The sequence below is a fragment of the Acinonyx jubatus genome, chromosome X (genome assembly GCF_027475565.1).
Source record: "Acinonyx jubatus isolate Ajub_Pintada_27869175 chromosome X, VMU_Ajub_asm_v1.0, whole genome shotgun sequence".
Lineage (NCBI taxonomy): Eukaryota > Metazoa > Chordata > Mammalia > Carnivora > Felidae > Acinonyx > Acinonyx jubatus.
This window is the reverse complement of record NC_069389.1, coordinates 40,748,262-40,771,791: the sequence shown is the minus strand read 5'-3', so window position 1 is coordinate 40,771,791 and position 23,530 is coordinate 40,748,262. Positions and strand designations below refer to the sequence as shown.

At 43.0% G+C, this 23,530-nt stretch overlaps 1 protein-coding gene across 4 annotated transcripts in view; it reads left to right on the top strand.

Annotated features, from left to right (window-relative positions):
• Positions 1-379: 379 nt before the first annotated feature.
• The window catches only part of ZNF41 (zinc finger protein 41), a 45,069-nt gene continuing 21,918 nt past the window's right edge, over positions 380-23,530 (top strand). Inside the window, exons 1-2 of one of the 4 annotated variants that reach the window (XM_027053966.2) lie at positions 380-548; positions 20,474-20,720. In XM_027053966.2, the coding sequence (XP_026909767.1) occupies positions 20,704-20,720 (17 nt within the window). In that variant the 5' untranslated portion in view covers positions 380-548; positions 20,474-20,703. Of the gene's footprint in view, positions 549-654; positions 1,168-1,187; positions 1,338-20,473; positions 20,721-23,530 lie in introns of those variants that run through there. The other 3 variants (XM_027053964.2, XM_015069597.3, XM_027053965.2) reach the window with 3 other exon arrangements.

Genomic DNA, 23,530 nt, shown 5'->3' with positions numbered 1-23,530 from the left:
CCTTCCTCTTATAAAACTCCCCAGGCTCCAGAAAACTCTGGGCTGGGCTGTTCTGCCTGTGGGCAGCAGTCTGAATAAAGTACCCATTCCGTTACCCTGTGTGTCCTGAAGTTTTGCAAGTTGGACAATGGACTTCTCAATAATTCATGGATTTAAAGGGGGGGGGGGGCGGAATTTACAAATGAGCACTTGAAACCGAACACGGATGGAAATCAAAACTCGGATCTTTGGTACTTTTTAGCCTTAATGCTTATATAAGGAGGCCAGGAAGGTCGATGCCTCGATTTTTTTAAACTGGAGGAAATGCCCCACCACTGATGTCACAGGTCCCGCAATTAGTCGCTCCGCAGACACTTGGTCCCTGGCGCTAAATCACCTCCGCTCCCCGCGCCCAGAGTGGTTAAACTCTCGCTGCGGGCGACTTCCGCTTCCTGGCCTAAATCTGACACGTACTATTCCCCCCACCCCGTGGGAACCACCCAGGGTCGGTGACAGTGGAGGAGCCTGGCGGTGCCCTCAGCCGACGGGGCGGACAGAAGCGCCGGCAGGTGGGCATGTCGCGGCGCCCCGGGCCGTCCGGGGCCTTTTCCGTTCCCCAGAGCGGGGGAGCCGGGGCGGAGGCCGGGGCGGGGGCGGGGGCGGGGGCGGGCCGATCCGCGGTATCTTGCCAGCGGGGACGGGGCGGCGGGAGACGCAGGGTGGCCCAGCGGCTTTTGAAGACGCCGCGGCTCCCCCCCCCCCCCCGGGGATGCGGCCCGAGGGCGGGGCCCCCTGAGCGCTGGGCAGGGCCTGCGCCCGGGCGGCCGCCGGGGAGGATGCTGCCCCGCGGCGGGAGGAGTCCCGGCGGCCCAGCGCGCGCTCCGGCCGGCTCGCTCTCCCCGGCAGATCCCTCAGGGGCGGATCGGGCCTGGGACCCGGCGGCCCCGCGGCCGAAATGACCACCCTTCCAAGATGGCGACTCCCGTAGAGACACTCCCGAGGGGACAGCCATGTTAGTTGCCTGACAAAGTCACTAAAGAACACTTGAAAGCCCGCCTCTCCTCCGACACGCGCACACGCGCTGGCACCTCGCGAGTGCACCCCGTGGGCTTGCGGGCGGCCGGCCGCTCCCAAGCTGACACTGAGCATGTGCACGGGGAAGTCCAGACACGGAAGAGTCCCTCAGAGGTAGTTTCAACACTCAGGGGCCCGGGACGGAGTTTAACAGAGGCGGCACAGTTGGGCCAGTAAAGCAATTGATACGATTATGAGGCTGTTACGACATGGATTTCGTACGCAGTGATGGTACTCTTTAGGGCCAGTGATGATGAGGCTTCTCTGAGGTCCCTAGGGAGGAGGTGTGTAGAGGGAGTGACAAGGGCTTGGGGGTGAGTGATGGGGTCAACGGGGAAAATAAAATGGGTGGTCTGTGGGATGAGTGATGGGAGAATTGTGGGGTGACTATTGGCGGGTCTATGAGGTGAGCGATGAGGAGTCTACGGGGTGAGTGGTGACGACTCTCACAGGTCACTGAGGGGGTCTGTAGAGTAAGTGATGGAGGTCTGTGGAACAATGATGGGAGTTCTGAGGGGTAAGTCATAGCGGGTTGGTGGGGTAAGTGATGGGGGTCTGCAAGATGATTGATTGGAGTTCAGTGGGTGAGTGATGAGGGCCTTTAGGGAGTAATGAAATGGTCTGTGGAGTAAATGGTGGAGAGTTTGTGGGGTGAGTATTGAAGAATCAATGAATGAATGAATGAGTGATTCCAACCGGGAGGTGAGTGTTGCATGGTCTATGAGGTGCGTGATGGGATTTATTGAGTGGATGGTCAAGGTTTCTGTGGTGTCATTGATGCATTTATTTGGGACTAGTGACAGAGGGGCCAAGGGAATCAGATATGATGCTTCATGGAGTCAGTCAGTGATAGGTGGTCTGAAACTGACATGGGATGGTTTCAGAACCCCACTTTGACTTTGTTGGGCCTCCTGTATCTTTTTCTTCTACGTCATTAATGTCTCCCCTTGGTTTCATTATTTATCTTCTTTGGGTTTTTTTTTTTTTCTTTCACGCATCTTTTTAAATTCCTGACTTGAATGCTTATCTCGTTAACATTCAACCATTTTCTTTTATAAGCATTAAGTTGATGAATTTTCCCCTAAGAACGCTTTAGCTCCGTGTAACGCATTTTGATGTGTAACATTTTCACTGTAGTTTACTTCTAACGTTTTCTGATTTGTGTTGCAGTTTTCTCTCTGACCCTCATATTTAGATAGGAGATTTCAATTTCCCCAAGAGTTGACATTTTGGTTATTGATTTCTAAACTATACTCAAAGGGCTCATGCTAATATTGTCTCCTACACTGAATATTGCTGCTTTTCTTCATTTTCCCCATTCTGAGAGCCAAACAGAATGGTATTTGTCTTTAGTTTCGTAAAGTAAATGGTACCTAGTATCTTGTTTTACTTTGATGTGCATTTTCCTGGCAACTAGTGGTTGAATATCTTCTCGTATTTATTCGTCATTGAAATGTATTTTTCAATGGTTTTTTTTTTTTTTTTTTTTTGAGAGAGAGAGAGACAGAGAGAGAGAGAGTTAGTGGGGAAGGGGCAGAAAGAAAGGGAGAGAGAACCCAAGCCAGGGTCCATGCCATCAGCGCAGAGCCCGATGCAGGACTCCATCCCACCAACTGTGACATCATGACTTGAACCAGAATCAAGACTCAGACGCTTAACTGACATCATGACTTGAGCCAGAATCAAGACTCAGACGCTTAACTGACTGAGCCACCCAGGTGCCCCCAAATCTGTTTTTTTAAAGTTTTCATATTCCTTGCTCTTTTTTCCCTTCAGGTGGTTTGTCTTTCTAATTTGTGAATATTAACCTTCTGTCATTTACTGTGATTTTTTTCCCCTCGATCTCTCTTTATATCTTGATTTTTGAAAGACGTCTTCACATAGAAAAAAATAATCATCTGATTAGAGCTCTCTTTTTCCTTTTCATATTATGAGTATCTTGTCTTGCCTACTGAATTCTTCCTGTTTTGTGCTTCCATAAATACATGCCTTAAAAAAATAAATATATATATGCCTTAAGTTTAACATTTTTATTGTTTTAATTTTTAAAGTTAAATTTCAATCAAACTGAAATTTACTCTGGTGTGTGATGTGAGATGAGATCAGTGTTTGTATCTTCCATTTGGATAGGAAATTTGCCAGCACCAATCGTTAAAGGAATATACTTTTCTAACTCAATTAAATGCCTCTTTTGTCACAAAATTTTTTATTTTTTAGAATAATTTTTTTATTATTATTATTATTTTTTTAATGTTTATTTATTTTTGAGACAGAGAGGCAGAGCATGAGCAGGGGAGGGACAGAGAGAGAGAGAGAGAGAGAGAGAGAGAGAGAGAGAGAGAGGGACACAGAATCCAAAGCAGGCTCCAGGCTCCAAGCTGTCAGCACAGAGCCTGACGCGGGGCTTGAACCCATGAACCACAGGATCATGACCTGAACGGAAGTTGGACGCCCAACCGACTGAGCCACCCAGGTGCCCCGTCACAAAAATTTTTAAATGTGTATCACTCTGTTTCTGAGCTCTGTTTTTCCTTCTGATATATGTATCTACTCCCTTTCAAAAAACTGTATTGACTTTAGAAATACTTTAATAGCCAACAGTGCTAGTCCCCTCACTGTTCTTTTTCTTTCTTTCTTTGTTGGTTGTTTTCTTTAGTATTCTTAGCATTTATTCTTCCATTTGAATGTTAAGACCATTTTATTTTGTTTCAAAATGACCATTAAAGCTATAGTATTTCATAGTTTTCTTCAGCACCTTTTTCTTAAAAAAAAATTACATTCTTAGACATTTTACATTTGTTATTGTCAGCAGGGTGAAGAGCATATTTTTTCTATTTCCGTAGGAAAAAAAAATCTGTCAATTTTTCTTTTTCTTTTTTGTGTTTTATTTCTTATCCAATGCAACCATTAGATTCTCATGTGAATTCTAGTTGCTTTTTATAGTCTCTTCGTCTTCCTAGATAGAATATCAGTCCATCCAATTAACAACAATACTCTCTCTTCCTTCCAAATATTTATGCAGATTACCTTGCCTTCTCTTACACTAGCCAGAGCTTTTGGAACAATGTTAAATGATAGTTGATAGAGGGAATCTCTATTTTGTTACTAATTTGAAAGTGAAAGGTGTTCATTCATTCATTCATTCACTCATTCACTCAACAGTTATTGAGTACACATTTGTGTACAACTTTTTGTGTGGACATAAATTTTCATGTCTCTTGGGAGTGGAACTCATTAAGTGTTGAGTGAATGAATGGGAACAGAATTGCCAAACTGTTTTTCAAAATGGCTGTGCCATTTTACACCCCACTGGGAATGTATGAAGGTTCCACTTAGTCTCACCCTCACCAACACTTGTCACTGTCTTCTTTTATTCTACTGTTTTTTTTTTTTTAAGATTTATTTATTTTTGAGAGAGAGCACATGTTGGGAAGGGGCAGAGAGAGAGGGGGACAGAAGATCTGAAGTAGGCTCTGTGCTGACAGCAGTGAGCCCGACGCGGGGCTTGAACTCACGAACCGTGAGATCATGACCTGAGCTGGAGTCAGATGCTCAACCTACTGAGCCACCCAGGCACCCCTTTCTTCTTTTATTCTAGCCATCCTAGTGGGTGTGAAGCGGTATCTCGTTGTGGTTTTGATTTCTATGTCTCTAATGGCTACTGATATTGAATACCTTTTCGTGTGTGCAATGGACTGAATGTTTGGGTCCCCCCCAAAACTCATATGTTGAAATCCTAATTCCCAATGTGATGGTATTAGGAGATTAGGCCTTTGGGAAATGATTAGGTCATAAGGGTGGAGCTCTCATGATGGGATTAGCACCCTTATAAAAGAGACCCCAGAGAGTCCTTTCCCCCTTTTTGCCATGTGAGGACACAGCAAGAAGATGGCCATCTATGAACCAAGAAGCAGTTCTCACCAGATACCAGATCTACTGATGCTTTGATCTTGGACTTCCCCATCTCCAGCACTGTGAGAAATGCTTGTTATTTAAACTGCCCAGTCTGTGGTAGTTCATTATAGCAGCCCGTAATCACTGACCATGTGTTTTTTGCCCATTTGTGTATCTTCTTTGAAGGGATATCAGTTCAAATCCTTTGCCTATTATTAATTGAGTGATTTGATCTTTTTTTATTATTGAGTTGTAAACATTCTTTATACATTCTGGATGCAAGTCCCTTGTCAGCTATGTGACTTGCATTTGTTTTCTCCCATCTTGTGGGTATCTTTTCACTTTCTTGGTGGTTGACTTTGTAGCACGAATTATTGAATTATATTGGGGCGCTCATCTAAAATCAATTGACTGTAAATATAAGGGCTTATTTCTGAACTCTCAATTCTATTTCATTTATCTATATGTCTACCCTTCTGCCAATACCACACTGTATTGATTTGTGTAGCTTTGTAGTAAGATTTTTTTAAATGTTTTATTTATCTTTAAGAGAGCAAAAGCAGAGGAGGTGCAGAGAGAGAGGAAGACAGAGGATCTGAAGTGGGCTCTGTGCTGAACAGGAGATCATGACCTGAGCCAAAGTCGGACGCTCAACCGACTAAGCCACCCAGGCGCTCCTGTAGTAAGTTTTGAGATTGGGAAATGTGTGTCCTCCAATTATGTTCTCATTCAATATTTTGGCTATTCAGGGTCCCTTGCATATCCATATGAATTTTAAGATCCACTTAGAACCCTCTGTACAAATTCCACCTTGGATTTTGACAGGGGTCATGTTGTACCTGAACATCGTTTTGAAGAATATTACCATCCTAATGATATTAAGTCTTATGATCTGGGCACTCTTTAGCATAATGTTTTCTGGTGATTTTTTGGTAGCCATTATAATATTTAAGTAGCTTTTTATGTTCCCATTTTAATTTGTATTTTTATTAGGAATGGCTCCTGAATTGTGTCAGATGCTTTTTTTAAAAATGTTTTTTCTCTGAGAACAAACTGAGGGTTGATGGGGGTGGGAGGGAGGGGAGGGTGGGTGATGGGTATTGAGGAGGGCACCTTTTGGGATGAGCACTGGGTGTTGTATGGAAACCAATTTGACAATAAATTTCATATTTAAAAAAAAATGTTTTTTTTTTAATGTTTATTCTTGTGAGAGAGAGACAGCATGAGCAGGGGAGGGGCAGAGAGAGAGAGGGGAGACACAGAATCCGAAGCACGCTGCAGGCTTGGACCTGTCAGCACAGAGCCCGACGCAGGGCTCGAACTCACCGTGAGATCGTGACCTGGGCTGAAGTCGGACGCTTAACTGACTGAACCACCCAGGCGCCCCCAGATGCTTTTTGATGTTACTAGTCTTATGGTGTTGTTCTCTTTAATTGACTGTTGTAATGAATTATACTATGTAGTGTGGCCCCATCTTTGACTTCCTGGGATAATTCTGTTTGGCTAGGAGGAATTTTTCTTATGAGACATGGTTGGATTTGAGTTAGTAATATTTTATTTAAAAATTTTGCCACTAGAAGAAAACTGTTTATACTTTTCTTGTCTTTATACTATATTTGCATATGTCGATATTAAGGTTCTGCCACTTTTTAACAGGAATCCAGGAGATTTCTATCTTTTTATAGGTTAAAATGGCATAGAGATTATTTTCTTTAAGATTCAGCCATTTTCTTTGTCCATTCATCCATGCATGGACACGTGGGTTGCTTCCATATCTTGGCTATCATAAATAATGCTTCAGTAAACATAGGGGTGCATATATCTTTTTGAATTAGTGTTTTCATTTTCTTTGAGTATATACCCAGTAGTGGAATTACCAAATCATATGGTATTTCTGTTTTTCAGTTTTTTGAGGAATCTCCATACTGTTACCACAGTGACTGCACCAATATACATTCAGCACTGGTCTTTTAAAATCCGAAAATTGTAATTATTTTCTTTTCTCTGGTTACTGGTCTTAACAGCCTTTGGGGGCGGGGGGATTAATTTCGGTAGTTTATGTTTGCTGGGGATTTTATATTCTCATAGAGCTGCGTGCGATACTCACATTATTTTGTTCACTCCCACCTTATTCTTCTCCATTAATACTGCTTTCGCTATTCTAGGGGCTGTGCCTTTCCATAGAAATTCTAGAATATGCTTGTCTGTGGATGTTGAACATATTCTCTGGTGCTTATTTGTGCCCCCTATATCGTGTTTGGTGAAATCTCTTCATGTCTTTGGCCCATTTTCTAACTGGATTGTTTGGTTCCTTCAGTATTGAATTTTGAGAATCCTTCATACGTGGCAGTTATGAGTCTTTGCCAGATACTTTCTCAAAGTCTGTAGCTTGTCATTTCATCCTCCTCACAGTGCCTTTTGCTACAGTTTTTAATCTGGTGAAATCAAATATATGTGCATTTTCTCTTATTGATCATGTTTTTGGTGTCGTATCTAAGACGTCTCACTAAGCCTTAAGTCCTGATGAGTTCCCCCCACGTTGTCTTTTAACACATTGACGGTTTTACATTGTGCATTTGAATCTATGATCCATTTCAGGTTAATTTTTTATGAAGTGTGACATTTCAATCGAGATTTATTTTGTTTTTTTCCTCATGAATGATCCAGTTACTCTGGCACCATTTGTTGAAAAGACCTTCCTTCATCCATTGAATTGTTTCTGCGCCTTTGTAAAAAAAAAAAAAAAAAGTTGGCTCTACTTGTGTGGGGCTATTTCTGGGTTCTCTCTTCAGTGTCACTGATGTGTGTGTCTGCCCTTCATCAGTACCACATTGTCTTGAATCCTGTAGTTAAATAAAATGTCTTGAAATCAGGTAGATTGATTTCTTCTGTTTCTTTGTCAGAAATGTTTTAGCTATTGTAGATCCTTTGTCCTCCCACATAAATTTAAGAACACCTTTGCCCAGGGGCTCCTGGGTGTCTCAGTCGGTTGAGCGTCTGACTCTTGGTTTTGGCTCAGGTCGTGATGTCATGGTTTGTGGGTTCGAGCCCCACGTTGCGCTCTGTGCTCACAGTGCAGAGCCTGGTTGGGGATTCTTTCTGCCCCTCTCTCTCTCCCCCTCCCCTGCTTGTGCTCGCTCTCTGTCTCTCTCAAAATAAATAAATAAACATTTTTTAAAAAGAGGGGCTCCTGGGTGGCTCAGTCAGTGAAGCATTCATCTTTGGCTCGGGACTTGATCTCACGTTTTGTGAGTTCGAGCCCCACATTGGGCTCTGTGCTGACAGCTTGGAGCCTAGAGCCTGCTTCCGATACCGCGTCTCCCTCTCTCTCTATCCCTCTCCTGCTCACACTCTGTTTCTCTGTCCCAAAAATAAATAAATGTTAAAACCTTTTTAAAAGAAAACGATAACTTTGCCTATGTCTACAAAAACTTCTTGTCGAGATTTTAATAGGAATTCTATTAAGTCTGTATGTCAACTTGTGGAGAATTGATATTTTTCCTATGTCAAGGCTGCCAAACCATAAACACAGTAGCTCTCTCCATTTATTTAGATCTCTGTTGATTTCTTACATCAACATTCTCTAGTTTTCAGCATGCGAGCCCTATACATGTTTTGTTACATTTACACCTAAATATTTCATTTTCTGAGTGCTGTAAATTATTGCATTTATTTGTTTCATCTGTTCATTTGTAGTATATAAAAGTACAGCTGATTTTTGTGTATTGTTCTTGTGTCCCATAACCTTGTTGAAGTCATTACTTCTAGAAGTTTTTGTGTAAGTTCCTAGGGATTTTCTATCAGGACCATCATGTTATCTGCAAATAGGGTCAGTATTATTTCTTCCTTTTCAACCTGTATGCCTTTTATTCCTTTTTCTTGCTTTATTGCACTGGTTAGAATTTTCATTACTATATTGAATAAGAGTGGTGAGGGGCACCTGGGTGGCTCAATCGGTTGAGCATCCGACTTCAGCTCAGGTCATGATCTCATAGTTCATGAGTGTGAGCTCCTCATCGGGCTCTGCGCTGACAGCTCAGAGCCTGGAGCCTGCTTTGGATTCTGTGTCTCCCTGTCTCTCTGCCCCTCCCCTACTCACACTCTGTCTCTGTCTCTCTCTCAAAAATAAATAAACATAAAAAAATTTTTAATTAAAAAAAAAGTGGTAATAGTCAACATATTTGCATTGTTCCTGATATTAGGGGACATTCGGTCTCTCACTATTAAATATGATGTTAGTTATAGTTTTTTTCGTAGGTCTTTTTTTATCAAGTTGACAAAGTTTCCTTTTATTCCAAGGTTCTAAGAGTTTTTCTTTTTTTTTTTTTTTTATCATGAATGGGTGTTGCATTTTGTCAAATCTTTTTCGGCACTGATTGATATGATCATGTGATTTTTTCTTCTTTGGCCTGTTAATATGGTAGATTACATTGATTAATTTTCAAATATTGAGTTCATCCTGCATTCCTGCAATAACCCCCCTTGGTCACGGTGTACAATTCTCTTTGTATATCGCCGAATTATATTTGCTAATATTTTGTTAAGAATTTTTGCATCTATGTTCATGAAGGATATTGGTCTGTAGTTTTTTTTAAGACTTTTTTGGTTAGGTAATAGAATAATTCATCAAGAAACATCCTATTTTCAAATACAGCTGATGACAGAATGCAAAATTTGCTGTGCAGACCAGGTATAAACCCAGTGGGAAAACATTAGCACATCAACAGTGTATTTTTTGTACTCTTTGTCTCATTTTGGTATCAGGCTTTAGGGAATGAGTTAAGAATTCTCTCTTCTATTTTCTGGAAGAGATGGAGTGGGACTGATGTTAATTCTTCTTGAGAAGTTTGTGGAAACCTCCAGTGAAACCATTTTAGCCTAGACATTTCTTTTTTCTTTTTAATTTTTTTTAATTTTAGAGAGAGAGTGCGCACGAGCAAGGGGGAGAGAGAGAGAGAGAGAGAGAGAGAGAGAGAGAGAGAGAGAAATAGAGAATCTTAGGCAGGCTCCACACATGTGGAGCCTGATGTGGGGCTCAATCCCACAACCCTGGCATCATGACCTGAGCTGAAATCGAGAGTCGGATGCTCAACTAAGTGAGCCACCCAGGCACCCCGGGTACCTATTTCAAGCATTATTTTTAAAATCACAAATTCAGTTTGTTACGAGGCTATTCAAATGAACTATTTCATAGTGGAAGAGTTGTGGTAGTTTGTACTTTTCGAGGAATTAGTCCATTTCATATAAGTTGTCAAATTTATAATTGTATTTCTTTATTATTCTTTTGATGTCTTCAGGGCCTATAGTGACATCCCCTATTTCCTTCCTAATATTAATCATTTGTGTCTCTGACTTTTTCGTTATCAATATTAATAGAGGTTTGTTTATTTTATTATTCTTTTTGGAAAACCAGCCCTATGATTGATTGTTTTTCTCTATTGTTTTTCTGTTTTCAGTGTCCTTGATTCCTGCTCCTATTTTACTATTTCTTTTCTGCTGTTGGCTTTGGTTTGCTTTGTTCTTCTTTTCTAATTTCTTTTTTTTTTTTTTTTCGGACTTTATTTCTGAGTACTCTCTACACCCAATGTGGGGCTCTAACTCATGACCCTGAGCTCAAGAGTTGCATGCTCTACCGACTGAGCCAGCCAGGCACCCCTTCTTTTCTAATTTCTTGAGATGAGAGTTTAGATTACTAACTTGAGGCTTTTTCCTTTTTACTTGTAAACATTTAGTGCCATAAATTTCACTTACAGCACTCTTTTAGTTTATGGAGCAGTGTCTTGGGCACTGGTTATCAATCCCAGGGGAGGACTCCCAACACTTCTGCCCACTGCACTTTGGTATCAGAGTCACCAAGGAAAACACAACACAGTCAAGCATGGAATGGAACAATGCTTTACTCACACGGAGAAGAGACAGAGCGAGATCAGCATCAGGAGTGTGCATTCTTTTCTCATAGCTAGCAGGTCCCCTGGCAGCCAAATGGCAAATAAGCATCGGAAAAGATCCTTTACTCCATTAGTTAGCAAGGAAATAGAAATTAAACTAAACTTAGATACAATTCACACACCTCTCATGTCATAGTGGAAGCACCTCACCCCCTCCTTTGTAGAGTCTGAAATACTGAAAGCTGGGGGCCATTGATGTACAAAAGTTCAGCAGAAAGAAATAGCACACACTGGGGCACCTGGGTGGCTCAATCAGTTGGGACTTTGGCTCAGGTCATGATCTCACCGTTGTGGGTTAGAGTCCCGCATCGGGCTCTCTGTGCTGACAGCTCGGAGCCTGGACCCTGCTTCGGATTCTGTGTCTCAGTCTCTCTCTGCCCGTCCCCTGCTCATGCTCTGTCTCTTGTCTCTCTTTCTCTCAAAAATAAACAAACATATAAAAAAATTTTTTAAAAAGGAACAGCACACACTCAGTCTGAAGTAGGGAAAAATATTCCCACACAAGGCAATAAACCCAACACAGGCTATGTGAACTCTTTGTCTTTTGGGAAGGAAGTATTCTAGGCCCAAGGTCAATTCTTAGGTCATCAAGTAGGGATTAAAAGATTATATGCCTGAGATTGTATCCTACAAATTTTGATATGTTGTATTTTCATTTTTATTCATATTTATTTCATGTTTTTTTTCTTTTTCTTTTTTTTTAATTTAATGTTTATTTAATTTTGAGAGAGAGAGAGAGAGACAGAGCATGAACGGGGGGGAGGGCCAGAGAGAGGGAGACACAGAATCTGAAGCAGGCTCCAGGCTCCGAACTGTCAGCCCAGAGCCCGACGTGGGGCTTGAACTCACGAACCGTGAGATCATAACCTGAGCCGAAGTCGGCCGTTCAACCGACTGAGCCACCCAGGCGCCCCCCATGTATTTTTTAAAAATTTCCCTTGAGACAGGGCACCTGAGTGACTCAGTCGGTTGAGCGTCCAACTTCGGCTCAGGTCATGATCTCACGGTTCATGAGTTCAAGCCCCGCGTCAGGCTCTGGGCTGACAGCTCGGAGCCTGGAGCCCGCTTCAGATTCTGTGTCTCCCTCTGTCTGTCCCTCTGCTGCTTGCACTCTGTCTCTTGCATTGTCTCAAAAATAAATAAACATTAAAAAAAATTTTTTTTTAAGTTTCCCTTGAGATTTCCTCTTTGACCTGTGGTTTATTTAGAAGATGTTGCTGAGTTTCTGAGTGTTTGGGGATTTTCCTGTTCCCTTTTTGTTTTGATTACTGGTTTCACTCCATTGTTGTCAGCGAGCATACTATGTGTGATTTCAATTCTCCTACAGTTGTTGAGGTTTGTCATGGTGTCTAGGATATGGTCTTTATGGTCTATTTTCTGTGGACATTTAAAAAGAATGTATATTCTGCTACTGTTGGGTGGAATGTTCTATAAATGTTGCTCAGATCCAGTCGGTTGATGGTGTTCATGAATTCTTTTTTTAACCTTGCTGATTTTCTGTCCAGTTGTTCTGTCAGTTGCCGAAGGAAGGGTATTGAAGCCTCCAACTATAATTGTGACTTTTGTCTATTTCTCCTTTCAGTTTCATCAAATTTTGCTTCATATATTTTGCAATTCTATTGCATGGTGTATACACACTTAAAATTGCTATGTCTTCTTGGCGGATTGACCCTTTTATCATTATGTAATGTCTCTGTATGTCCCTGGTAATTTTCTTTACTCTGAAGTCTACTACTCTATCCAATATTAATAAGTTCACTCCTGCTTCCTTTTAATCAATGTTTGCATGATACAGCTTTCCTTTTCAATTTTTATTATTTTATTTTTTTTTCAAATTTTTATTTAAACTCTAGTTAGTTCAACCTACATATATCATCATATTTGAAGCACATTTCTTGTAGGCAGTACATAGTTGGGTCACGATTTTTTATTTTTTATTTTTTTATTTTAGAGAGAGAGAGAGAAAGAGCTCCACACTCAGCATGGAGCCCAATACGGAGCTTGATCCCACAGCACTGGGATCATGACCTGAGCCTGAGCTGAAATCAAGAGTCGAACACTCCACTGACTGAGCCACCCAGGTGCCCCTGGATCATGATTTTTTAAATTGAATCTGCCAATTTCTGTCTCTAATTAGTGCATTTATACCATTTACACTTTATATAACTATTTATATGTTAAGGTTGGAGCCTGTCATATTTTGTGTTTTCTGTTTGTTCTCTCTGTTTTTGTTTTCTCCTTTATTTTTCCCCTTTCTTTGGGGTATGTGGACATTTTGAAGAATTCCATTTTGATTATCTAGTATTTTCAGGAGGATCTCCTTATGGAGCTTTGTTTTTGCCAGATGTTTTATGTATTGTGTAACATATACACAACTTATCAATGTCTATTGGTATCATTTTACCACTTTCAGCGAAGTGTGGAGATCTTCCTTACCCCTTTTCTCTTTATCCTCCCCTATTCATTGTCTTAATATAATTGTCTTATATATTTCCTTTATATGCATTGAGCACCACATTAGATGGGGTTATAATGTTTGCTTCAACTGTCAAACCTATTTTAGAAAACTTAAGAGAAGGAAAGCATAGTATATTTACCTATATTTTTTGCTCTTTACATATTCTTTCTTCCTTACTGATGGTCCATTTTCTTTCATCATTTCCTTTCTGGTTAGAGAACTTCCTATAGCCATTCTTTTATGGTAAGCCTGCTGGTAATAAATTTCTACTTTTCCTTGACCTGAAAATGTCTCAATACTTCTTTCATTCCTGAAGGATATCTTCTATGGGCATGGGATGCTAGGCTAATAAGTCTTTCCTTTTAGCACTTGAAACATGTTGTTCGGGGCGCCTGGGTAGCTCAGTCGGTTGGGCATCTGACTTCAGCTCCGGTCATGATCTTATGGTTCGTGGGTTCAAGCCCCGCATCAGGCTCTGTGCTGACAGCTTGGAGCCTGCTTCTGATTCGGTGTCTCCCTCTGTCTCTCTGCCCCTTCCCCACTCACGCTCTGTCTCTGTCTGTCTCTGTCTGTCTGTCTCTCTCTCTCTCTCTGAAAATAAACAAACATTAAAAAAAATTTTTTTAAAGGAAAAGTGTTGTGCCATTTACTTCTGGTCCTAAATGGCACCTTCTTCCAATAGAGGGTCGTTTCGTCTACATTGAAAATCTACTGTTTAGTGTGGCCACCTTCATTATCTGAGCTGGATCTTCAGGATAATTTGCTGCAGCTTCTATATCAGCACCCACTGCTCTGCCTTACACTTGTATGTTATGGAGGTGGCTTCCTTCCTTAAAATGCATGAACCGACCTCTGCCAGCATCAAACTTTTTTTCTGCAACTTCCTCACCTCTCTCAGCCTTCAGAGAATTGAAAGGAGTGAGTGCCTTGCTGGGGATTAGGCTTTGGCTTAAGGGAATGTTGTGGCTGGTTATATGGAGGTGGCTTGCGGCACCCCAAAACCGTTATTATAATAGTAACGTCCAAGGTCACTGGCCACAGGTCACCACAATAAATATAAGAATAGTGCAAAGGTTTGAAACATTACGAGAACTATATTACCAAAACGTGACACAGAGACACGAAGTGAGCAAATGCCTGTATTTCTTCGCTGAGGTTTTCTATTGTCTCATTTGTGTTAGGCATTCTTCATAATTGCCCAGTGAAGTGTGTTTACGATGGCTGCTCTAAAATCCTTGTCAGGCAGTTCCGGCATCTGTTGGGGTTTCAGTGTTGGCATCTGCTCAGTAATCTTTCCTCCTTCCAGCTGAGGTGTTCCCGGTTCTTGGTATGACATCTGATGTTTCATCGTGTCTAGGACATGTGGGTATTAAATTAAGAGGCTCTGGAATTCATTTAACTCTCATGTTTTCACAGGCATCCTTTGACAGACCTCCGTTGGGTGAAGGGAGATGTCAGCTCATTACTCCACTTGGCCTCTTTGCGGGGGGGGGGGGGGTGTCCCTTGTATTGCCCGGTTGGGGTAGGAGTTCATGCTTCCCCCAGGCCTCTGCTGATGCCACCCTGACTGGGAGGGAGATAGGTGCCTTGTCACTGCTTCCCATTTGATACCCCTTGACATTGTTGGCAGAAGTGGCCTAGTTACTGCTGAGCCTTGGTGAGAGCTCTAGTAGGCCTCCTCTGACATCACTCAGTGGGGAGAAGGGAGGACACTGTGTTAGCTCTGGGTGAGGATGGGAGCCCAGACTCCTCACATTGTCTCCACTGTCACCAATGGGTGGGAGAGGAAGAGGCAGTGGTTACTATTGCCCAGCAAGGCAGAAAGCTTCAGCACCCTAATGGGCTTCCTCTGATACCGCCTTGGCAGGGGGCAAGGGTTGTTGGGCTGGGGGTACTGTAAGAAGTTACAGTTTGTCAAGGGTGGGAGTATGGACTCTCCGCTTGGCCTTTGCTATTAGTGATGATGGTGGGACCCCAGTGTTTTCTGTGGTGCTTGGCTTGAGTAGAGCCATCATTGTCTGAAAGTTTTCTATCTTCCTAGACTGCCTCTTCCCTGGTCCTTTGACTAGAGAGAGCAGGCTTTTCTTTGGGCACTTTTTGTCTGCACCCATTGGCCTTTCTAGGTTGCTGGCTTCTCCAGCACCAAGTCTAGGATATCTGAGGCTAAAAGAAAACCCCGTACTGCCACATCGTTTTTGGGGTCTCAGGATCCCTAGCCAATATGCCTTCTTCATTTCTTTCAGAATCTTCCTATGTTTTATATATAATGTCCACACTTGTTAGTTGTATGTAGCAGAAAAAACAGTTAAACGTATCTACTCCATCTCCACAAGAGGAAGTCTCCATAATTATGATTTTTAAGACTTCATGTGGTTTTGGGGTACCTGGGTGGCTCAGTTGGTTGAGCATCCGACTCTTGATTTTGGCTCAGGTCATGATCCCAGGATTGTAAGATTGAGCCCTGCATTGGGCTCTGTGCTGACTGAGCATGGAACCTGCTTGGGATTCTCTCCCTCCCTCTCCCTCTGCCCCTCTCTCTGACTCGTGCTCTCTCTCTAAAAAAAAAAAAAAAAAAAAAAAGACTCCATGTGAGTTCATGCATCTGTGCTACTTTTATTTGCATATATTGAATGACCACTAAAGGTTTATGCAAAGGTTTACATCCTTCTTTATTGTATATTTTATTATTTAAAATGGCCCCCTTTGTTAATGTATTGAGCACTTTGGGCTTAATTTCCACCTCAATCATCATATTTCTAGATGTGCTTGCATTTTCTTGCACTTGCCTGGTGTGTCATATGTTTTTTAAATGTTTAATTATAATACAGAAAACTGCACAGATTATGCACATTTAGCTTGATGATTTTTTAACAGACTGAGCGAACACACACAACCACCACCTAGATTAAGAAATAGAACGTGACTAGCACCCAGAAGACACCCCCTTGTGTTCCTTTCCAATCCCCAACCTCCTCCCAACGGGGGACCAATATCCTGCCTTCTAGCGGCAATAGATTGGTTTTACATGTGTTTGAAAGTTATATAAACACAATCGTACAGTGTTGACTCATAGCTCTTTTGGGTCTGGCTTCTTTGGCCAATGCATTAGATGAGATTCATGTGTGTTGTCTGTAGTCACTTGTTCATTCCTGTTGCTGTATAGTACTTCCTTGTATGACTGTAAGACCATTTATTTATCTAGTCTGATGTTGATGGGCGTTTGCCTAATTTTCAGGTTTGAATAAAGCCACCCTGAACATATCCTGTCTTTCAGTGAACATGTGTTCGCATTTCTCAGGAGTACACTCCTAGGAGGATATTGCCTATGTTCAGCTTTCGTAGATAATACCACACCCAACAGCTCTGCAAAGTGTTTGTACTCTTTTGTGCTCCTTAAAAACAACTTACGGGTTTCCACCCCTCATATCCTCACCGGGTCTCTTGGTTATTTGCCATCGTTTTCGTTTTAGCCATTTCTGGTGGGCATGAAGGCATGTCTGATTGCAGTTTATATTTCCTTGCTAACTAATGAAGTTGAGCATCTTTTCCTCGGCTTATTCGCCACTCGGGTATCTTCTTCGGGAAGTTCCTGTTCCTTTTGCTTTTTTCCTCTGGCTCCTGTTGGTTTCTAGGAATTCCTGATACATTCGAGACATGAATTGTTTGTCAGATACAGGTATTGCAGTTAACTTCCCCCACTGTGGGATTTGCCTTTACACTCAAAGTTTTGGTTTTTTTTTTAATTTTTATTTATTTTTGAGAGAGAGAGACTATGTGTGAGCAGGGGAAGAGCAGAAAGAGAAGGAGACACAGAATCCGAAGCAGGCTTCAGGCTCCGAGCCATCAGCACAGAGCCCGACGCGGGGCTGGAACTCACGAACCGCGAGATCATGACCTGAGCCGAAGTCGGACGCTCAACCGACTGAGCCACCCAGGCGCCCCTACACTCTTAATTTCATCTTCTGATGAACAGAGGTCTTTAATGTTAGTGTAGTCTAATTTAATAACCTTTTATTCTATCAGATAGCAAAACCTGATATGAGGCACATTAATTAAGACACGGTAGTGCTGGTCCAAGAATAGACAAATAGACCAGTGGAAATACAGAGTTCAGGAATGAACCTCCACATATACAGTCACAGAGCAACATTGCAGAGCAGTGGAGAAAGGGTAGTCTTTTCAATAAGCCATGCTGGATCACCTTGATATCCATGTGGAAGAAATGAATCTTGACCCTAACACATACCATGCACCAAAACCCTTCCCGAGAGGACTATAAATCTAAATGTGAAAGAACAATAAAAATTAAGAAAACATGGGACATCTTTATGACCCTGAGGTAGGCAAAGCTTTCCTAACTAAGACATAATGAGTGCTGACCATAACAGAAAGAATGATAAATAGCACAGCATGTTTCTGTCCAGTGCTTCATCTCACATCTTTGTCTTTTTTATTTAGATGTGTAGCGATTGTATTTTTGCTTTGTTAACCGGTCCCATCGTCTTTACCTTTTATGGCAGGATTCAGCTCATTCAGTTTAGTTGAATTGTAACATATTAAATTTCAGGGCGCCTGGGTGGCTCAGTCAGTTAAGTGTCCAGCTCTTGGTCTCGGCTCAGGTCATGATCCCACGGTTTGTGAATCTGAGCCCTACATCGGGCTCTGTGCTGATGGTATGGAGCCTGCTTCAGATTCTGTCTGTCCTTCTCTCTGCCCCTACCCTGCCTGTGCTCACTCTTTCTCTCTCAAATTAAAAAAAAAATAATTTGGGGCGCCTGGGTGGCTCAGTCAGTTGAGCATCCTATTTTGGCTCAGGTCATGATCTCACCACTTGTGAGTTCAAGCCCCGTGTCGGGCTCTGTGCTGACGGCTCAGAGCCTGGAGCCTGCTTCAGATTCTGTGTCTCCGTCCCTCTCTGCCCCTCTCCTGCTCGCACTCTGTCTCCCTCTCTCAAAAATAAATAAATATTAAAAAAAATTAATAAAAAATAATTTTTAAAAGGTCTTAATATCTTGGGATTCTAATAGTTTGGAGTTTTGATTATTTTTATCAATTTCTGCTAGTAGTTGCCTTCACCTCTCTTACAAGTATGATGGTCTATATTTTCTCTATTACTAGATCCGATAATGTTGTACTAGTATTTGGATCTACTAATAGAGGTATGTGATTGATTGGCCTTCCCCTCCTCATTTCACTCAGTAGATTTTTCCAGGGTATTTTAAAATTTCCAGTTAGTAATGATCTTATTTATTCAAAATGCCCAATTACATTATTTTTCTTTATTCAGATATAACTGTGTATTATGAGAATCATTTCTCAAGACTGCTTTCCTCTGATTTTGAGGTTTCTGTTACTATTCAGTTTATAATTGTTTAGACTATTCCCTGGAGTATTCTCCTGAGATAGGAATATTGGCATAATGCTGTAGATGCTTTTGTGTCTAAAATCGTCTTTTGTGCTGACAGAAGAATGGTATTGAACTAGGATGGGTTTAAAATTCTCGGATCTCAGCCCTTTTCTCTCAATAATTTGTAGATGTTTCCTTCTAATATGATTCCTATTGGTGCCAGTAAAAAGTCTAGTGCCATTGTGAGCCCTTTCCGTTGTAAATAATGTGTTGTTTCTTCCTGGAAGTGTTTTGGGTTTGCTTTTTATCCTTTAAATTCAGTGCCAAATCAGATCTGGGGTTGATTTGGTTCCTCTGGGAGTCCAGGATTGGGGGGATTTCTGTGGGGGAGGATCAATGAGTTAGGGTCCATTAGGATTAGATAATCTAAAGCCTATAGATGTGATTCATATTGAAGCAGTGAGTGACAATCGGGAAATTCCTGAGGTTTTATAAGAGTTGGAGATGTAAATATCTGAAGGCATCGATTAGCCCATGCGAGTTATTGATTGGAACGTGGAGGTGGTGAATGATTGATTGCAAGCCTGGGATTGCAAATCGTCAGGAGTCAGTTTTGGTGGCCCTATAGGAGTCATTGATTGGGACCTGTGGATATCTGTAAATGCAGGACTGTGTGAGTTAGTATGTGAAGGACTGTTATTGAAGTTTTGATGGGATTCCCTCATTCTATATATGGGCTGTGAGTTATGGGGTCCTCTAGGAGGTCAGGTTTGGCCCTCAAAGGGCATTGAGTAGATCAGTGATTGGTTTTCTACTGAGGGTCAATTGCCTGTATTGGTGATTATTTGAGGAGCCTCTGGAAACCAGTTGATGGTGCCATCTGGGACACGGTTTTGTCAAGCAGTGGGGGTTACAGATTTAGGAGCCTATGCGGACATGCTGGTTTTCTGGACCCAGGTGGGAGCTGGGGAAGGGAGGCAATGAGTTTATGTTTTCATCTATGGCAGAAGAGGGTGGGCTTTATAAGTTGCCCAGAACATACACTGAATTATACAGAAACTCAGTTTATACACGTGTGACATGATCATCCCCTAGCCAGAGCACTTTAAGGGCAGCAGGAAATGGAAATCCTGTTTTTTATGACTCTGCCATGTACAGAACACCATCTGGCATCGTAGTTAAGAAAATGTACTGTAGAGCCCTGCGTACCTGGCTTCGAGTCCCTGTCCTTCCCCCTAATCTGAGTGATCTTGGGGCAGATTTCTTGATATCTCTGAACACCTCTGTCTGATAATAAATGGGAATAATAATAGTAGAATTACCTAGTTCCCAGGATGAGTTTGAAAATTAAATGAGGTACCTGATAAAACATGCCTTACAACCTTGTAATAATAGCAATATTTAATATCACTGGAATATGTTCCAGGTAGCAAGCAGGGGTGAGTGCTTTAGAGGCTTTATACCATTTATCTCTAACATCCCTATGAGGCCAGTGTTTTCATCCTCAATTTTAAGGTGAAGGAACTCAGACCAAAGTGACTTGCCCCAGATTCTAGCTAGGACATAGAAGACCTGGAATTCAAAGCCTCATTCATTTTATACCAAATCCTATGAGTATTTTTTTTCATGTTATATGCTAATGCTTGGTGTCGGTTTTACTAAACTTCTCTCTTTCACAATATCCGGCACAGAGAGCTGCCCGCCTTGGTGCCCCCAGGAGGCATCTGTGGGGTAGCTGCTGATTGACGGACTATGTGGGCACTGTCTTTCTAGGGCTTCTTGGAGTCTCTGAGGAGCCCCTGGGCCAGACCCCGCAGTGAAGGCTGCAGGACCCACCTCCCGGCCCCAGCAGCTCTGATTGAGTCCACAGGTGTCTACCTGACTTCAAGCTCCTGGGAAGAGTGGAGTCGTCATCAAGAGAGCCTGAGAGCTGAGGCCCGGCGGGAACATGCCAGCTGACCAGAGTTCTCCCCGGTGGTCCTCGGTCCTGGCTCCAGAGGGACATGGCAGCTCGTGTGAGGTGAGCAGGGAGAGGACCCCACGGGCAGGAATTCATTCAGTGAGGACACAGCCCAGACCTGTCAGGCCCTCAGGGAAGGGGCAGAGGGGCCACAGAAGGGGCAGATTCTAGGCTACCAGATCACCATCCACCTGCTGTCCCACATCCAGAGCCCTGTGTGTTTCAATGGACCTGTGATGTGGCTGATGGAGGAGAGGTGGGATGGGAGGGCCACCCTACATCTGGGGTCCTAGCCAGAGAGAGACGCTTCCCCCGCCGACCCCCGACACAGGCCCTGCCCTCTCCATTGGCTCTTCGCAGATGCTCAGCTGATCCACACTAGACCCTCCTTTTCCCTTTGTGTCTGGAGATTTGCTGATTTCTCCTCTATCCTGATCTAGGCAGAAAAATCCCTTTTCTTTGGAACTGAGAGGATGGCAGGGAAATAGGGTGACAACATTCTCCAGGGTCCTTCTAGGTCTTCCTCCTCTTTTCGAAGATGGTAATGGCCTGAGAAGGGACATGACTTGCCCCAGCCTCTCAGATTGTGAGTGACAACACTGGACTGGGACCAGGTATCCTGAATGTGTCCTCCACCCTTGCCGCACTACAGCCAAACTAAGTTTCCCACTAAAAGTTCCCCCTTGAGGGGCGCCTGGGTGGCTCCGTCGGTTAGGCGTCCGACTTCGGCTCAGGTCATGATCTCACGGTTCGTCAGTTTGAGCCCCGCGTCGGGCTCTGTGCTGACAGCTCAGAGCCTGGAGCCTGCTTCACATTCTGTGTCTCCCTCTCTCTCTGCCCCTTCCCTGCTCATGCTCTGTCTCTCTCTGTCTCAAAAATAAATAAACATTAAAAAAATTAAAAAAAAAAAAGTTCCCCCTTGAGAATCTGTAAACAGGGGAACGTGATGAAAGAGCCAGACCCTGCCCGACAGCCCCTCCTTCGGACCTTCCTGGATGCTGTCACCTCTGGGACAGGCTCCTTGTCACAGGGGCTCAGGGTCATATGGTCATTAGGATCATAGTAAACATTAAAAAATTATTTTGGTTTTATTATTTTACAACTTCACTATTTCCCAATAAAACGTCAGAAAATGCAGGTAAACAAAAAGAAGAGAATAAAACATTACTTGTAATTCCAGCATTACCCAAAGTAAACCATTGTTAATATTTAGCTATATTTCCTTTCAGTTGATTTTTCCTTTGTATGTGCATACGTGCACGTATATGGGTATATGTGTGGGGCTGTGAGTGTGCATACGTACCATATACATATGCATTATATAGCTCAAGTTTGAAAATGGAATCACAGCATTTGGTTGCCTCCTATTTATTTTTATTTTTTATTTTTAAGTTTATGTATTTATTTTGAGAGGGAGCGAGAGAGAGCGCGTGAGCAGGGGAGGGGCAGAGAAAGAGGGGGGGAGGGCGCCTGGGTGGCTCAGTCGGTTAAGCGTCTGACTTCGGCTCAGGTCATGATCTCACGGCTCGTGAGTTCGAGCCCCACATCAGGCTCTGTGCGGACAGCTCAGAGCCTGGAGCCTGTTTCAGATTCTGTGTCTCCCTCTCTCTCTCTGACCCTCTCCCGTTCATCCTCTGTCTCTCTCTGTCTCAAGAGTAAGTAAACGTTAAAAAGAAAAATTATTTTTAAATAAATTAAAAAAGAAAGAGGCGGGGAGACAGAGAGAGAATCCCAAGCAGGCTCCGCACCATTAGTACGAAACCCACCTGACCAAGGGCTCAATCTCACGAACTGTGAGATCATGACCTGAGCCAAAACCAAGAGTTGGATGCTTAACTGACTCAGCCACCTAGGCGCCCAGTTGCCTGGTTTTTAATTTGACAGTTTAACATAATTTTCTAGGCACTAAATACTTTTATCTTCACGTACACATAACACACCACATTATGTCCTTTGGATAAACTTTAATTTAACCCCTCCACTGTGTGTGCACTTAGGGTGTTTCTCAGGTTTTCTGTTGTGATTAACACTGCTGTGGTAAAATTCCTACGCTTAAATCTTTTTGCCCGGGTCACCGAATAAGGAATAAGTAGGAAATGCTGCCTAACTGCAGTGCACTTGTACCCGTGGAGGCGTTTAGGCTCTGCTCTGTCATCTCCATCACAGACCCACACTTTGGGGCCACAACAACGTGGTCCTCCCCAGTCTTTCTACAAGTCGCCTCTTGGCCAGCCGGTGTGTGGGAATTTCTAGATGAATGATTCTGGGCTGTACGAGGCACATTTCTCCACTCATCTCTTCCTTCCCAAGAACAGGACCAGGAAATAGTGGCTGGAGCTGGAAAAACAGGCAGAAGGGTCAGTGAGAGAAAGAGGGATGCGCAATAGCCCCAGGCACCTGCTGAGGGAACCCTGGTGCACTTGCTGGAGACAGAGGATCGCCAAGGGGCCCCGGGCACAATTGAGAACGCAGTGGAACAAACAGGGGAAACGGGGAAACAGAAGCCCAGAAGCCAGGGGCAGCAGAGAAACCAAGAAACAGTCACTGGGGCTGAAGAAATGGAGAGCAAGGAAAAGGAAGCTGGTCCGAGAACAGTAAGAGGGGGCTCCAAATAGGAGTAGGGATCAGAACGTAGAGGAACCAGGTAGCAGCCAGAGGGAGCAGGGACCATCCAGAGGGATGAGAAAACAGAAGATTTGGCTCTAAAATTGAAAAAAAGCAGGTGGGTATGGTGTTCCGGGCAAGAGCCTGTGAGACAAGCAACTTCTCAAGGCACCAGGGTTTAGAGGGGAATCTGAGGGGATGAGGAAAGGCAGAGGTACCGGGGAACAAGGAATAGGAAAGAATGGGAAGGGACTAGATAGCAGCCA